The 17,793-nt window shown below is 41.6% G+C and overlaps 1 protein-coding gene and 1 long non-coding RNA gene across 7 annotated transcripts in view; one reads left to right on the top strand and one right to left on the bottom strand.

Moving 5' to 3' along the window:
• Positions 1 to 13,819: 13,819 nt before the first annotated feature.
• Positions 13,820 to 15,548, bottom strand: LOC113574508. The gene is made up of 3 exons (XR_003410331.2): positions 15,466 to 15,548; positions 14,501 to 14,569; positions 13,820 to 14,382 (listed from the first exon to the last, which is right to left on the bottom strand). It is a non-coding gene; the product is annotated as an uncharacterized LOC113574508 (long non-coding RNA).
• Positions 15,549 to 16,583: 1,035 nt separating this feature from the next.
• nfia (nuclear factor I/A) overlaps positions 16,584 to 17,793 on the top strand; it is a 154,276-nt gene continuing 153,066 nt past the window's right edge. For 2 of the 6 annotated variants that reach the window (XM_027005480.2, XM_027005477.2), the window contains exon 1: positions 16,585 to 17,518. In XM_027005480.2, the coding sequence (XP_026861281.2) occupies positions 17,423 to 17,518 (96 nt within the window). In that variant the 5' untranslated portion in view covers positions 16,585 to 17,422. Of the gene's footprint in view, positions 17,519 to 17,793 lie in introns of all 6 variants that reach the window. The other 4 variants (XM_027005479.2, XM_027005483.2, XM_027005478.2 and 1 more) reach the window with 3 other exon arrangements.

Below are 17,793 nucleotides of genomic sequence, written 5' to 3'. Positions count from 1 at the left end.
GTTTCCAGCCCTGAACCTCCACATAAATGATCTTCTGTTCCTTCTTCTGCTTTCAACGTGTTCATGAACAAATCTTTCTGTTAGATTTTTTTCTTCATGTTTCTTCCTCATTTATTTGTTCTCAGTTAATTTAGCATATTTTCAAATATCAGCACATTTACAAAGTTGACTTTCATGTTAGATCAATATTTTTAAACTAACATGGTCTTTTTGTTATTACCCCAACTAATCATTGTTTACACTTCAAGTTATCGTGTTTCCCACCCCACCGTCTTAGTCTCACCATGTCCATAATAGAGAGTAATAGTGTATCGATGGTTCAGAAAGTCCAAAATACATCACCCTTTGATACAAAGTGAAATTAATTATTTGGCTAAAAGAAAAAGGCCTGTGTTATGCCACTGCATTTTCTCATTTTGTTCCTGATGTCGTGGCACTCTGAGACTATACTTTCAGGAACCATACAGTCCAATCCTCTTATATCCTATTATATCAGCACAGTTTAGTCAGGCAGTTAATGTGTTCTTGATTACTTCCAATTTAAATAGTCATAATATTTCTGCTAAAATCTGATTTTTAAGGATGGTATATTTAAAAATACGCTTCTTGATTATGAAACTTTTGTGAAGGACGTTACTAAAAATGTGCTAAATTGACAAGCTTTAAGGAGGTGTTCAATGCAAAACACGTATTTTTGTACTGCAGAAGGTGTATCTTGGTTTTTTAGTGTGTCTGTATGAATTCATGTGACGCTGTAAGGGATCCTGCAGCGGGCTTTAGCTTTAATCCTGTTTGAGGGGTCACCTCCAGCCTGCTGCCCTTCTGCAGAGTGTAGAAATGCTGGCACTGTGCCACTCCAGACCTGGGGCACGGGTCAGCATTGGCTCTGTTTTCTTTGGCCCTTTGCATCCACGCTCAGTTCAGTCAAAAACACACGGAACCCATTGAACACGCTGAGAATCTTATAACAGCAGGTGGAATGAGACATTTTCTACAGATATGCTCCAACGTTCATTAGCATGTCAACTGCATGATAATCATTTGTGTTTGGAAAATGCTTGATATGGTTATGGGAAGTGAGCTTAAAGGTTGGACCCGCAGAAGAATGTTTGATGGGAATAAGATGAAAGACAAAGTTTCTCTCATGACACCAGTGACAACTGGCACAGGGCACAGCACTAATTATCAGGTAGTCTGATGCTACTGTAGCGCCAAGCTCTAGGAGGATAAGGATGCCACTTTTAACACCTCACTATCACCGACTCATCCTTTATCGACGCATCTGATCAACAGTGGTGGATCTGGTGATGCTGGCAAGCTCTCTGACCCCGAAACGCAGAGGCGTCTCCTGCCAGCCAACTGTGATCATGGCTTGGCTTAGCCTGGTTAGACTCTCTAACTACTGCTCTGAGCAGTAGCTGAGCAACATTTCGAGAGTACATACCAATAAAAACCTTTACATTTAATTACATTTAATACCTTGTTATCATCACTGCCATTATCCTTTCACTTGTGCAGTGAAGGCCGGGCGGATGGAAATCATAGAGGAAAGAAGAATTAGAGTGATGGCTAAAGGAATAGTCGTATGGAAGGACTGCTAAGGGCCTCACTCAAGAATAAGCTTGGAGATACTGCGTGTGTCTTGGTGTGTATAAGAAGTTGGGGGGGGGGGACGGGACTCTCCAGAGGAATCCTGGGATGTGATGACCTTCACTGCAGGCGAGGAGGGGAGCAATCCTGCGATTATGCAAATGAGGCAGACTGATGCAAAGTGCCCCGGTTTGGTCACTAATGCTCGTGGCTTGTGAAAGGGCAGTGCTCCCTGGGAGAACTAGCAGACGTTAGCCGAGCAGAGAATCTAGAGCAAGAGAGAGAGAGATGAGTCGGGGGTGAAGGGTTGTGCACAGAAACAAGCGAGGTTGCACGAGAGCCTTAATGAGAAGGGCTGGTGACTCCTCCAGCAAAATGCATTATCATATTTCCACGTAATTAGTTTGTTTTTCCAGTTGAAAAGAAAAAGCGGGTTGATGGTGCATTCAGTGCTGGAGGCAGTGGTAGGGGCAGCCATCCTGCACCCTCCTTTCGCATGGCTCATGAAATGGAACCCCTCAACCCACATTCACATCTGGGATAAACGCAGGCTTGATGTTAGGAGAATTTTCCTTTTTATGGATCTCATGAATAGTGTATAGAGGCCACCAGTGTGGGTGAGAGAGCCAGAGGTGAAAGAGCTGGAGGTGGTAGAGCCGGCGGTGATGGAGACCTGCTTCAGGGCCTCATACTGAGACCACTGCACTTGGACAAACTTTTGAACTTGGCATGATTTCATGTTATGAAATGGTGCAGCTATGGCTATGGTTGATAGGTCTATACTAGTACTGCATCTGCTGGTACTGATTTTCTGCAAATACATGCTTATGTATGCTTATGTGCCTGTAGCCTGAGGCAAAGCAGGCAACAGTACCTTACATGACCAAGACTAGTTTCCCAGTTATAACAATTATGCAAATGGCCTGCTATGAATGATTAAGTTATTAACTTATTTTATTAACTACACAAGTGGGAATTATTGTCTATGGATCCAGGCTGAAAAGCATGTAGCTACAGCTTCTTTGATTTTGAAATGTGCTTTTGAATGAATGTAAGGAGTTCATTCCAGATCATTTCCTCCCATTTAGGACAATTCCATTCCTGTTGTCATGGCAGTCTGAGATGGTGAACTAAAGACCAGTTCAAAGTCAAACTTTACTGTCAATTCTTCTCACCACAAGTGCATTGAGTGAGCAATGACGCGGAGCTACAATAAATGTAAACATCAGTGCAACTACACAGTAAATGCAATAAATACATGCTAAAACTACATGAACACTTAATAAACTACAAATACCAATACAATAGACACACACAACCCCTCCTCATTCACTCAGACTCAGCAAAAGCATGAGTCACATCGTCTGAGTTCCATACGGCTGCAGGGTGCCTAGTCCCGGCAGCGGCGTGAGCCGGTCTTGGCCGGCTGTCAGGCAGAGATGAGCGCGGCGTGGCAGGGATCCAGAGCTCTGGCCGCCTCCCAGTGGGACTTTAATCGTGGTCTCTGGTCAGCGCAGGGGAAACCCTGCCTTTCGCAGCCAGCTGACATCAGGAGCAGGCCCAGTCAGGGGAGAGGAGCTGGCCACTGTGAGCCCCGGCCGCCTGCTCCTGCCAGGCAGGTGTGTAATCTAGAGCCGGGGTCAGGGGGGAGGATGCCAGCCGCATGTAGCCTGGCCACGGGAGGGGTCTCGGTGGGGTGGCATGTGGACGAAGGTCTGGGGCACCTGCCAGGACCAGAAGTGTATTGTGGGGAGAGCCAAGGCTGGACCTGCCAAAGCTGGGTGACCAGGTCACCTCTGTCTCTCTAGATGAGGGGTGTCTCTGTCACCAGTATTCAAGTATGGCCTGTTTGTATGTGTGCATGCATGTATCAGACTGCAACTGTTGCCAAGGGTGCGCTTGTGAGCAGGGGAGAGTAAAACAGATCTAGTACAGAGCCATGCTGCATGCCAGAAAACCTGCATCCTCAGCAACTGTTGGAGCTTAAGAAAAATATATATTCCTACTAAACTGCGTGTAATTGTACTGTATATTATTTAGGAAAGGTTTGTACATGGCTATGTACAGCTTTTAAGTATTGGTTGGATAATCACAGCCTTACAGTGTGAGACCCCAGGAGTGAGCACAGGAGAAATCAAGGATGCACTGCAGCTTTTCTGCTAGTACAGGCGCAGACTTCTACAGACGTTTCCTATGAGAGCAGCTTTAGTTTATTGTTGTAGTGGATAGACATCAGAGAGAAATGTGGTCTAGCTCAGGGGGTGTAGCTGACTGCAGCACACAGGGGAAGAAAGAAAATGCCACTCTGCACAACTAAGGAAAGGCAAAACTGACACCTGCCATAATCCCATCGAGACAAAAAATTAAAAAAATTAAATATTAGAAAAAAAAAAAATGTATTTCAATAAATAAATACAGAATGTGCTTTTTGAACCAACCAACGAGGTCCTCTGATACTGGCAAAAAACTTTGAGGTGTAAGTATGCAAATAAAAGAGGAAATGTCTCATTTGCATACATTCGATGACCCCTGTTGCCGTCTTCCTGGCAGCGAACACTGGCATCTGACAGCTCGGCACTGTCCAGACGCCCTGTTTTGCATATACCGGCCCGGTCGCCCGTTCACCGCGGGTCTCCGGCCCCTCCAGTCAGCGGATGTCATCAAAGCCGGCGAGTCTGATTTGAGATGACAGCTGAGACAGACAACCGAGGGCGCGCTGCGTGTGCATGGCCGATGTGCGCTTGGCTTCGCTCAATACGCAAAAAGAAACCAAAAGCAACTTGGTAATGCAAACTCGTTTGGTAATCAGTTAGCTGTTGACAGTGCATCAAAATTAAATTAGGTGTACCGACGGTGCTGAATTTCCGTTTCAAGCTAAAAGAAAGGTTGAATACAGCAAGACGGGACTCAAAGTAACAAAGTCGCCACATCTGTATAATGGAAATATACGTTATATTTTATTTATTTGTTTAGTCATGCATTTGTCTGTTTATGCACATGTTTATTTCTGTATATTCAGTGGAAGGATTTATAGGCGTTTATAAGCAATTGCTGGTTGGTCTTTTATCTTCATGGCCCTTTAGGTTTAAGTAAGTGGGCCTTACACGGACCTTAACCACACAACTCCGCGCAACATCCCCCCCTGCTGGACAAATAAATACACTGACGAAAAGGAACTGAGGTAAATAGAAAGACCGACAGACAAACGACAGAGAGACAGCATAAAAAAACAGAAGAAAAAGAAAGAAAGCAAACAAAGACTACAGGCTACACTAAAATCTATCATTTCTCTCTGTAACACAGAACAATAAGTTATTTATTGCTTTTTATTCACTCAAAGGACCAGTTGTGACCTGACCCTGATTAAATGAGAAGGTTTCTGGGTTCACAAGTGAGTTCTTTAAAATGCATGAGAACTTGATTTCACAGCATTTGTAATTCAGATTTGATTAAAGAAGTCCAATATTTCTGACATGTAAATGAGAGGACGTTATTTTATCATAATTATTAATACATTTGTCTGATTTGTGTCTTAGTTCTCCAACTCACATTGCTTTCCCTAATCTGGGTCGGGCCTTTGCCCGAGGCGATGAATTTTAATGCTCACATAGCAGCTAAAATCATTTAAAATGTCTGGTAGGCCAATTGCAAATGAAAAAAAATATTGTGCATTCAGACCGCTGTAAATAAAGTCATATTTCACTAATAATACTGTACATCTCCACCCACAGCAATAAAACAGTCCCATATCACCTTCATTTCATAAAGATCTGGAACTGGTCCAGTTTTTCACTGCCTAGTTATTATCATTTTGTGGATGCACAGATGAAAACATAAGACCTGGATTGTTGTGATGTCAGTCAAGCGTATGGATTTGTATAATTAGGGCACTCATTTGCTTCTTTAGTCATGAACCCAAAACATATTTGGGATATTCTGACAAAACATTTCAAAAAAGCACTAACAAAGTTCATATTGCATTGAAAGCACATACCCGTGTTCATGTGCTTTTCATGATGTGGTCTCCTCTACTGTCATTGCCGTTACCCCCCTGTGATGCACACAGTCGCACGCCGTGGTACCAACACAAGCACGCAAAAGCACTCCCAGCAGTGCCGCTCTCGAGCAGAGCCGTGAGATGAGCCTCACTGCAGCCTGAAAAGGCTACCGGACTGTAGCGAGCGTTGGCCGTGGTTCCAGGGAACTTGGCAGCAGTTGAAGACCTGGCTGTGAACGGACTTGTGGCAGTTTGGGGGTGGCGGGGGGTGGACAGAGAGCAGACTTCACTCCTCAAACAGGAGATCTCTCAGCCAGCCCCAGACCGTGAGCGCAGTGCCAGCTTCTCATCACGGCCAGCCTAGCCACGCTCACTGTGAAAAGGCAATTTTGTTTGTCGTATCACTTTGCTACTCAAAAAAAAAAACAAAACAAGAAACTAAAATTGGGATGGGTTGCATGTGGTGTGTGAGAAGGGGAGGTGGTGTTGGAGGCCCGGCACATGTTCCCACACGGGAAAGGAGGTGTCCGTCTCAAGCTGGGCAGGTTCCCCATCATATGGCAATCTTGCACACAACACATGGTGCTCACTGCACACGACAGCCACAACATCTCCAAAGCCAAGCGCACTGTTCAGCTACCAGTGCCATGTTGGAATGCTCTGGATGGCTTGCGATGTGACGAACAGAGATAGCTCGCAGGGCATCGAATGTGGCAGAGAGAAACCTGGCACACAGCTTTAGGGGTAGCCAAAATTCACAGGCAATACACAGAGTAACAATCTTACATTGTGGTGTATTATACAGAGCAAACAGAAATGCATTGTTACCAATGCTCTAGTGAATAGAAATCATTCCCTTTAATAATTCGTGTAAAATAAGAAATCAGAAATCATACTTTAATGACTTTTTACAAACACATCAATGATTCAGATGATCTTCTATAGTTATGAATAAATGCCCAAATGCATGGTGACTTGGTTTGTTCTTCTTTCTTCAGGTAGGCAATCGCTCTCGTCTTTCTTTTGTCAGTTTATCATCTGGAATTTTTCTCAGATGATGGTAAAAGCCGGACGCCAGCAGCGCTAGACGTGTTTTGTTGTGTGTGGATTTAAGGAGTAGTCTTTTGGTTCATCTTTGGTGACTAGTTGGACAGCTCAGGGCTGATGGCATACACCACAGACGAGGGGTACAGCGCTGCTCCCAAAAATGACTCGTATGCCAACAGAACAAATATTTTAAAAATGGCACCCAAACTGATCAACATCAAACTGTCATGGCAGTTGTCAGTACAGCTTGTCTGCATCCAGCCATCTCGTCTGCAGATCCAGACGCTCCGGCACTGCGCGCCAGATTGCCAGACCCTCTTTCTATGCCACACATCAGGCCCCGTCTTGCTGCCTGCTCCCTGAAGGATGGACCAGCACCTGCTGTTGGCAGACATTCCCCCCCCAAAAAAGCCCCAGTGCTGCAGGGTGAAGCACCATGGGGAGGGGGTGGGGTGGAGGTGAGGGTCCCCCCCCCCCACCTCCATTCTGGGACTCTTGCATGCTTGATTCACATGAGCCCAAGGTTCTGAATCTTGATGGCCGGAAGCCCCCGGTGCATCTTCCATATGGTTGTGAGCTCCATCTTTTAGTCTTCTACCTTTTTTGGGGTGGAATTACTGGCTGTCATACCTGCATTCACTCAGGAAGAAGAGCTGAAACCATCCAGAAAGTGAAAACATCAACAGGGCATGTGAAAAATGCTGACTTGTATTGCAGGAGTCAATGAGCCATCGCACTCAGTGACTAGTAGATCATATTATGGTGTAATAACGCACCCTGGATTTGTCACATATCAAACAGTAATTAGTTTTTTTTAACCCTGAATTAAAGGGCATGGAAATAAAGACCACCAGCTCTATATTAATGAAAGTCGGCGTGTGTGATTGCCTCCAGAGGAGTCCTCTCATTTACGATCATTACTATTTCCTTAATTATTTATATTCATATATCTTCCACAGATTTTAATTCAAGCATGAGAGAGACACATTATTATGCTCAAACATTTTGGCTGAGATGGTGGGATATAAGAAATGGCAGATGATGTCCAGGGCCAGTGTGCTATGGAAACCCTAATCTCAGAAAACTACTCTCGGTTCAGGCAACCAATGCCTTAGAGTTCATATCACAGCTGACCGTGAACCTTATGCTGCATTCCAGAACAAGGTTCATGAAAACATACGTTTCTGCATCCCACATAACTGCTGGAATATCATTGGCATTTTGCTCATCTCCGTTCCTGGGGCTATAGGCTAATGCAGTAGGGCCAGGGAGCGCTGGCTGAGAGTAAAAACATACTGGTTTATGCTAATTTCAGGTCTGACATGTTGATGCCCAGTATGACAGAGTCCCTTGGCTGTATTTTGCACACTAGGTTAAAGAGCAAAGGGAAAGATGGAAATAAAGAATGATCAAGTAAGGCTACTTCTGGCCATGGTGTTTAAGCTCCGCATGGCAGAAACTGGAGCCCTGTGTGAGGTCAGAGGATCCTGATCCTTTCTATTCCCCATGTAAATTTCACTTCTCACCCACTCAGGAGTTGGTAAGGACTACTATGCAGTGCAGTATGTCCAATTATATGGCATTAAGACTGGAGGCAGTGAGATTAATACAGAGGTATGTGTTAAGGGTGGGGCAGGACAAGTGGACACAACCAGGCTTCTTTAGTTAATAGAGTCAGCTCAACTCACTCGACAGGGCTCCTTAATCATCTCATTTAACCACTTATTACCCAGCATCTGTCTGAACGCACCCAGGAGCAGCAGGCTCAGCAATGCCAGAGCTACCACTGAGTTGCACAGGCAGCACAGGCAGCTTGTGTTAGTCGCATTTTCCCAATTATTCAATTCAGGAGGTTTGTTTTTTCATAAAATATTGAACTTATAAAGGAAAAAAGTCAGTATAATGAGTTTTCATAATGGCGTGTTTAAGAGGGACAAGCTTGGGATAATTCCGCTCATTAAGTGCAGTAACTAATGAGGGCCGTTCCTCCAGCATCACAGTTGAAGTCCTCTGCTTCACCAGTCATCATTAATCTCGTGTAATCGGTCACGTCTCACACAAGTCTCATGCACATCTCATACACGCATCCCAGAAGAGCCACCAATAAGCAGCCATCCTTTACAGTGATCAGTAGCTTTGGAAACAAGCGTCAATTAATTAGAACTTGGGTGACAGTGATGAAATGAATGGAATATAAACGGAATGTGTCACACACCAATAAAGCACTGCCTTGGGTGAAAAGTACAGCAGGTGTGTTTTTCCATTAAAAGTACAGCAGGTGTGTTTTTTCAATTTAAAGCATGGCAGGTGTTTTTAATATGTAAAGTATGGCAGTTGATTTTTACATTTAAAGCACAACAGGTGTTTTTGTACATATAAAGTACAACAGGTGTTTTTTATATTTAAAGTACAGCAGGTGTTTTTTTTATAGTTAAAGTATGGCAGGTGTTTTTTTACATATAAAGTACAGCAGGTGTTTTTTTACCTATAAAGTACGGCAGGTGTTTTTTACAATGGGCTTTGACCAACTCTCCAGAATGCCCCTCAGTGGCACGGCTCCAGCACTCATACCGAGCCACTGTTTTAACACAGTGCACTGCATATAAATGACACTCCAGAGTCAACGATGTTTTACATAGTAATGCAAAACAGTCTATGCTGAGCTGGGTCATAATGTGATGAAAGAAGTACTTACTCATTGACTTAATTTGACTCACAGACAACTGCATCCCTGTTTGAGTAGTACAGTAGGAGCCAATAGCTAACAGCACCACTCTACTGTGCTTGTGAACTGTCTGCTGTAGTCAACATTTGAACATCATAAAGCTGAATATGAAAGCATATGATGGAATTCAAATACACTCAAACATTCCTAAGAACAATTTCTGCCCACATCAGGTAACTTAATATTGACAAAATAGGAATATTGAATATGTAGTTAATGGCACAATTATGAAAAGGTTGCACACTCAGTAAATACTCAATCGTTAATTGATTTTGTATAACTCCAGCATAGATTCTGAGGTTGTTCTGTCTATAAACATTCTTTTAGACGAAGGGCTGGATCCCGTTACAGATCCTGGTCTCCATTATGCTCTGACCTCTGTGCCGCCACTGGACCTCCTGTTGGGCCTCCTCTCCAGCCAAAACGCCTTTCTGGACACTGACCTTCCACATCCAGCACAAGGCCAGCAAGCTCCAGCTCAAGGCCGCATGCTTTGTGTCCTGCTAGTCTGTGCATTGTAAGTCATTATGGGTCCCATTATGGGTCCCATTATTGCCATAACACATTTCAGCAAAGGAAACATGCAATTGAATGCAGGCTAAATAAATGGATGTTCTGTGGGACCACTGCGTAAGAAGGCCATTTTGCTCACTGTGTTTTTCAGAGACACTTTAGGGGACTGCACTGGCCTGTGGGTTTAAAGGGGTTTTTTGCCTAAATAGTGGCATCAGTGGCATGTACAAGCTGTTTCTGGGGGAGCGGGTTGTGGCAGGCCAGAGAGGCTGCCAGCCTGCTCTGCTTGTCTGTTAATCTGCGCTTACTGGGATGAGAAGCACACGGACTGGCCTGCCAAGTGCGGGGTGTGCTGCAGATGGCAACGCTCGCATATTCTGTTCCTCTCCTGGCTCTCGCGCGCTCTCACCTGCAGTTATTCATATGCACGAAACTGCTGTGGATGCGATCGTCACTCCTCTTATTTTTTTTTTGCTGTTTCCTTCTTTCCTGCTTTCCTGTAGTCCTCAGGATGGTGTCAAGATTAAAATGAAGTTTAAAATAAAAAGGCTCTGAGTGCGGCTGCAATTAAAAGTATAGAGCAGCATGAAAACTCCCTACCAAATGCAAATGCAAACAGATTTTATTTTTTATTTTTTATTTGATTCTATTTCCATAATATTCTAAAATATATATAACCTCTTAGAACCTCTCAGTCTTTTCCAGTGTAAGAGCAATACGCATAAACTGACCACAGATGAATGCTGCAACCACTTCGGAACGTCTGTCTTGACAAATGTGCAGTTCCTACAGCAAAGCTGAATAAAAAGATCACATGGACTGTCACACATTCGTACTGGGCTCCTGCTTCAGCTCTGAGGTGGGCGTCTTCTTGGGCTTGTTGAATATATGTTTCCTCTGTGCTCTGTTTCCAAAATGAAAAATATAATGTCTGTCCAATTAAATACACAACAAACAGTTTTCAACTTCAGCACAAAAGAGATGGGATTTTTAAACTCTTTTAAACATTAAAAAAAATGTATTCATAACATTATTGTTTGTTTAATTCACTCAATTACCATGTAATATCATTACATGGTATATTTGATTGTCATAAAACCAAACCAATTGCCACAGTCTGGTTGGCTTATTTTGTTTCTAGCCTAATGAGTTAATTTTGATTACAGTTATCATAAATAACATATTAACCTACAGCAACACAATATTTAAATATTTTTTTAGTGAATAAGTTGAATACAAGGTGCATTTATATTCCTTTCATTAATAACATAAATCATTTTACTTTAGGCCTACTATACAAACATTTACTTTATGGTATGGACAACAGGAAACTGACCTTGCATCAGCTCTCTTGTAGTCAGAGACAAGGAAATAAGACAGATGCTCTGTGTATTTTACTGTTTGTTTTTTAAATATTTAAAAATATATTTTAATACTTTGAGAATATATATTTTACAGAATATTACCACTGTGAGAACCAACCCCAATGCACAAACAGTCGATATTGTACAGCGTATGCCACTTCGATTCTTTCGACTCACGCAATCAAGCGTGCGGCACTTTTTATTTCCCGCCAGTGACCATTCATAGGTCATGAGGCCTGAAAAAGAACACTCTTTGGATATTATGTAGCTTAGCTGCAAGCTTTACAGACAAAACTCAGAGGTGCTGAGGTATCGTTCTGCTTAAGGAGTTAGAAGGTGTCATTACTTAAACACAGAATTTAAAATCACAGTATGCTTTAAAGGAGAAATCCACTGCTTTTTTTTAATATTTGGAAAGCCCTAACAGTAGCTAAGCTGGCATCCATGAAAACTCACAATAAGGCCTAACGTTAGCTCTCTTGGGGCTGTATCTGAATGCTCATTCTAAAGTAGGCTAAATGCTTAATAGCTGCCATTAATGCCATATTGCAATAGCAGGAGTTCATCCCACACTGTTGTCTCAAGTAATTGTTGGACAGTTTGGACACGATTTGGAGTCCATATAAAAATATCACAATAATAAAGTGTTTTTTAACACATAGTACCCATTAACAAACAAGATGAAGTCTTAATTGTTATTCAGCTGTTCAGCAATTTCCTTAATCACTGTTGAATATATAGTTGAAAAATTAAACCTAATGAATTACAGGTTGTGAATGGGATGATATGTCTAACCCATCACTTTTCAATGTGTTGACTAAATTTAATGCAATTATACATTTTCGGAGCTATATATAATATGGATAATTATTATTACTATGGGCCCTCTTGCATCGAAAGTTAGGTTTGACAAACTAAGTTGACTTTTTGGCTGTCCTTAAAATGATATCTACTGTATCATTCTGAAGGGATCCTTTCAGGTTTGTTAATGAATATTAAACGTGCAAAGCTTTTTATGGGACAGATGGGTAGGCATGAGCTGGAGGAGAGTGGTGGTGTTTAGATGGGTGGAGGTCACCAGAACAGTGTGTGGGATGCTGCTAGCTGACGCTGGACATCACTGTGACAGATTTGGCTGACACTCATCACCATTCTTTCTGATGCCATAAGAGGAGGGGTAATGCTGTGGCATTTGGCCACCATTCCAAGTACCTGTGGGGCTTTTCTGAGAAAACATGCATCCCCTTTTCATAATCATTCATGCAAGGAAATAAATTCCTCAAAAGGTGTCTGTTTTTCCTGACTCAACCATCAACTTCGGCACTAAGAAAACTGATGAATGAAATATAATGAACCATTAATATTCCTTTACAAGTCCTTGGGTATAAATAGCATAGAAAGACAGTAAAGGGTGTCCTGAAACTCTTCCAGAGAAAGGTTATGTGCCAGCTAGTCATTAATCTCTTATGCCAGGATAATTGTTTCAAAGTTTTATTTATGTGTCAACATAATTAAGAAATCTCTATGGTTTTGAGGTCATTTATTAACATGCATATTTACTGGAGTTGTTGGTGGGGGCCATGATAATAGATGTGACTGTATCCCCACCACACCAATCTTGGTAAAAGAGCAAATCTGGGAATGTCTTGGCAGAGTGGGCTATAGAAGCAGATGGTGCTCAAGCCATGGCTGAGGCCTTTTCCTCTCTGCTTCCTCTCTGTCTTGTCTCTGCCAGACTCTTGGTGTAAGTCTCCTGCCTGCGGACGCTCAGACAGGCTCACCGTGCAGTTTAGTGGCACACACAGCACTCATGCATAGTTATCTACCACCAACAATCTGATCAATCGTTATTAGAATCACCTGGCTTTTTTAATCACAACATTTATCTGCGTTTAGCAGGATACCTATTTGTTCTTGCTGTTCTCTGGCCATATTTGTACCTTGGCTTTTACTGTGCTTAATCCAGCTTTGAGGATACATTGACTAATGATATTTAAGATGTTTTGAAAAGGTATAACTTTATTTCATCTTTGTTATCTATCTAATGATTGAATTTGATGTGGTAAAGTATAGATTAATCTGGATTTCATTTTGTTTGGTTCCTGACAGGTTTTTAAATTTCATACTTAATTTTGCACAACAATGGGTTCATTATTGAATGGCTTCCTCAGGCAAATTGAAAGCTATTGGAACACACTAAAGCACATGTTTTCCTCGGACATTTCTAATCGCCAGAACACATTTGAAGCAGGTCCAGAACCTTCTTCGCTCTGCATGTTTATAGCAAAACATCCTGGTCAAATTCTTGTCTGCACATATGAACCAATGACTCAAATACGGAACAGTGGCACTGATGTTCACTTCACAGTTTAGGTTATTGTGGAAATTCTCATTGTTCCTGTTGGCATAAGTGTTCTTATTAACTCACAGCTCATTAACATTTCAGAATCTTGTTGGACAATTTAGGGTTACTTGCTTTCAGAGTTCAAAGGCATCATTTAAGCGTCATTCATACCTCCATACCTCACATGTAACATGCTGACAAAAAATACAAATGATGCAAAAGACATTTATTTTGCAATGCCAGTTCCCATTACTGTTTAATAATCTGTAACCAGTGGCATCTGTCAACAATTGAAGAGGAAAAGCACATGGAGGTAAACAGCCTTATTTGTGGAAGACGTTCCTGGGCATATGCTGGAACTTTGTGTTCTGCGAGTGCTTTTCAGGCATTCATTCAGCTCAGCTGATGCATTGGTGTTTTTGGGAACTATTAGCATTGTGAATTGCTTCATAGTTCATTATGGAAAAACAAAAAACAAATTTAAAAAAATGGTATGTGGTAAAAACTTGATTGTATTTCTTTGTAATCAAAAAAACATTTTGTTTTGTCAGTATTGACTATCAGTACTAACTCTAACTCGGTTGATTTTTTTTTAATATGGATTATTCCTTTTGTTTAATTCAATTTATTCTTATTTTGTTATTTATTTTATTTATATGACATTTTTAACAATTTAGTCTTGAAGCAGCATTACGGGAACTTGGTATGGCTCCTAAATTGCAAGCCAAGGAAACAGTGGCAGGGAAGAACAGCATAAGAAGGAATCTGTGGGCTGCTTGTCAATTTAAGGCTGCATCAGATCCTGTCGAGACACAATCACCTTGTGTATATTAAAAAACAAACAAACAGATTTTAACTGGAACATTTTGTCATTGTTACTTTCAGTGTTGTTATAAGTCTGCACATATGGATATACGTACAGTGTCCGTGTAGTGTGTGGCATGGCTGGAGATGATTTGGGTAGTGCTGGTTGGCACACTGCTGTCCTGCTGAGAAGGTAGAGCCGAGAGAGTGCAAAGAAAACAGATGTCAGCAATTGTTTCTGAGACATTTTGAATTAGAGCTTGGTTAGCAAGAGGAAGTCCCTTAATGTACACATTTGGTTTAGTTACTGGAGTTTCAAATAAATCAGAAAAATCTGTAAGACATCCTCATTGTATTGTAAAAGGGTAGGATCTCTTTACACTTCATGTAGGCACGTGTGGGAATTTTTAAAAATCCACCAGTAAGTGGTATGATTACTATGATTTCATAATAATATATTAATATAATTCATAAATACTGATATGAGTAACTTATTTATCTTTGATGATGATGATTGTTGTTGTTGCGGTTGTTCTGACGGTTTTAATAATTATTGCTAAAAGCCTATTTCTGCAGGTAAATAGCCTGCTGTTATTAGACCATGTTATGTATGATATTAATACATAGTGTATATTTGTGCATGCATTTACATTTATATTTCCTAAGACCTTGGTTGGCGAGCAAGGCTCTCCACACTCCCAGTTCTAGCACTGCCTCTGTGCAGGTCTGTTACTTTCCAAATCAAGATGGACAACGTTAAGATTACATTGTTTATATTTGGGAGGCAAGACTTTCTGAAACAGAAATGCAAAGCATGTGAATTTAGTGCAAGAGCGCCTTCTACTGGGCAATGTAGGAGCATTAGACTGTTGCTTATAGAAGTAACTCTCGATATTCTACTTTGACATTCCGATGTTGTGATAATCTGGAATATGGGCACTATAAATACAGTTTGAAGTGCAGGTTGAGGTACAGCCTAAAGTTTAGAGACCCACTTATGAAGAAACCAAGTTACATGCTCTTCCATTTATCACTAACTATTATTTACAAACTACATTGAAACACACAAAGCTCTACTTACCATTAATTATTATCATGACGTGTTCTCATAGATAAGATCTGTAAGGTGCATTGGCTGCACTTCTGTGTGCTGTGCATGGCTGGTGGTGGATGTGTGTGAGTGCTTTCTGGCCACTGCTGCCCTGTGAGATCCATGCAACTAACATCCCCCGCTCTCTGTGTGTCGTCGCGCCCAGCTGGGGGCCAGTGTCTAGCCTCCCGCCACACGCTTGTGTATCTGGACATGAACGCTCCAAACCCTGTCACGGAGATCACTGATTGAGCGTCTGTCTGGCAAGCACAGAGCATGTTTTTGTGTGTGATTTACACTTGGATTGTTTTTTAGGGATTTTATTTGAATGTGTTTTCAGTGACTTATTATAACAAAACAGAGTAGCTGTATGACAGAAATACTGCTGAGAAAATTGAAAAGGGAAAAGTGACCTATTATGCCTTAACATTTTTTTGAAAAAATAAATTTTTGAACTAATGTTAGATTTATGTAATAATGTTATGTAGACATTTAGTATGTGACTTGCTAAAATATCTTACATTCTGATAATCTACTTACTATAGTTATACCATTGTCAGTGTTAATCAAGGTGCATTTGAAAAATATATGAAATAATAGATTTCAGATATTTTTAAAATCGATAGCCATTTCTTGCCAGGGTTTTGCTGACCTTTGAACACTAATGATGGCTTTGAAGTCATCGATGCTCAGGGATATTCGGGTATAGTATACCTGTGCGCGGCTGCTACCCGCTAACGCTGTTCTCGAGAACAGGTTTTTCTGTATCTGGGCCCAAATCACATTCCTCGGGCACAGTCACAAAGGGAGAACTGTTAGGTGCTTGGGTTGTCTCCACTGCCCCAGCTCAGGTATCCCCCTTGTTCAGCAACCTGAGCTACATGGAGCTTGACTAGGGTGTTCATAATCTCCCGGTCGATGTCTGTGCAGTGTGCTGGAGCCCAAAGAGAGCGAGAGTATATTGCAGTGAAACGTGTTTGTGTGATAAATGTTTCATAGGTGCAAGACTGGCAAAATGTAATATTTTTTAACTTAGTTTGTGACACATATATAAAGTGCTCCAATTAGAAACTGAATATGTACAAATTATTTGAAAAACTAGGTTTTAAAATGTGTAAAATATAATTAAAGCTATAATTCAGTTTATGGGATTGTTTAAGAGGGGAAAGTTTCCCAGTATTAGGAAGCTTACAGTAGTTAACCTCACAGAGTGAAGTAGGAAGAGTGATCAGTGTTTTCCGGTGCTTCATTTATTTTTCCTGAGTGTCCACATTAAAGATAATATGGAAACTGAAAAAGGTTTCTTAAAAAATACCCAACAGTGAAAATCCATTATATTTTCTTGCATTTGTAACTCCTAAGAAATGTAGGTAAATTTGTTAAAAAATAGACCCTTGCCAGGAGGGGGAATGTGAAGGGGGAAAGTCCAAAAACCAAACATTGCATGATAGTCTTTAAGCAGTTCCATCTGTCCAGCAGAAATTTCAGGCTAATAGCCTGTGGTGTTTTAGTCGGCTGCCTCGCTCCCCTACCTGACTCTGTCCTATTAAACCTCTCCACTCTGAAAAAAGACACGATAGAAGGAAAAGAACTTGTGCAGACCTAAGTCAGCTCGATGGTGGTGAAGGCAAAGATGGGGAGGATGATGATCATGAAGAAACATTCCTAATTAAGGAGGGAAAAAGGAACCCAGACACCCAGTGATGTGGAAAAAGGGCTCAGCATTGCTGTGTTGGTTTTTTAAGGACAGCTTGCTCTCAGAGCAGATGACTGTTGCTCACCTTGCCACGGGGTCTGCGTGAGATTGGTTCATTGTCAGGGTTTTTTTTTTTTTTTTTTTTTACCCATGATTCCATATGGTATGGAGCGGGCTACATGTTGCCCAACATGCCAGTGCAAATGTTTTCTCAATTAGGTGTCTTATCTCCGGTGAGTGCGCTAGCATCAGATGAAGCTTGCTGACAGCGTAATGGCAGCTAAAACCTCGGAAGGCTCCGTCAAATGGCAGCTCTGCTACGACATCTCGGCCAGGACCTGGTGGATGGTAAGCTGGCAGCAGCCGGAGCTGTTTTGGTTTTTTTTTCTTCCCCATTCTTCTTTGCCCTCTTTTTTTGAGAAAACTTCCCTCCCTCTTTTTACGCATTCAAAAGAAAAGGCACAAATGCATCTTTGGTATTTTTTTGTTTAGATTCCTTCTGCTTCATATTCAGTAATGCGTGGTTGTAGTTTTGTTCTGTCTGCTTGCCTTATGGTCACATAATAGCACCTCTGTTGGTCCTGTCACTTTTCTTTTGTGTTCTTTTAAATGTTCTCTACGTT

The sequence above is a fragment of the Electrophorus electricus genome, chromosome 26, assembly GCF_013358815.1.
Source record: "Electrophorus electricus isolate fEleEle1 chromosome 26, fEleEle1.pri, whole genome shotgun sequence".
NCBI classification, from domain to species: domain Eukaryota; kingdom Metazoa; phylum Chordata; class Actinopteri; order Gymnotiformes; family Gymnotidae; genus Electrophorus; species Electrophorus electricus.
Note: the sequence above shows the minus strand (reverse complement) of the source record. Positions and strands in the feature narration are given on the sequence as shown.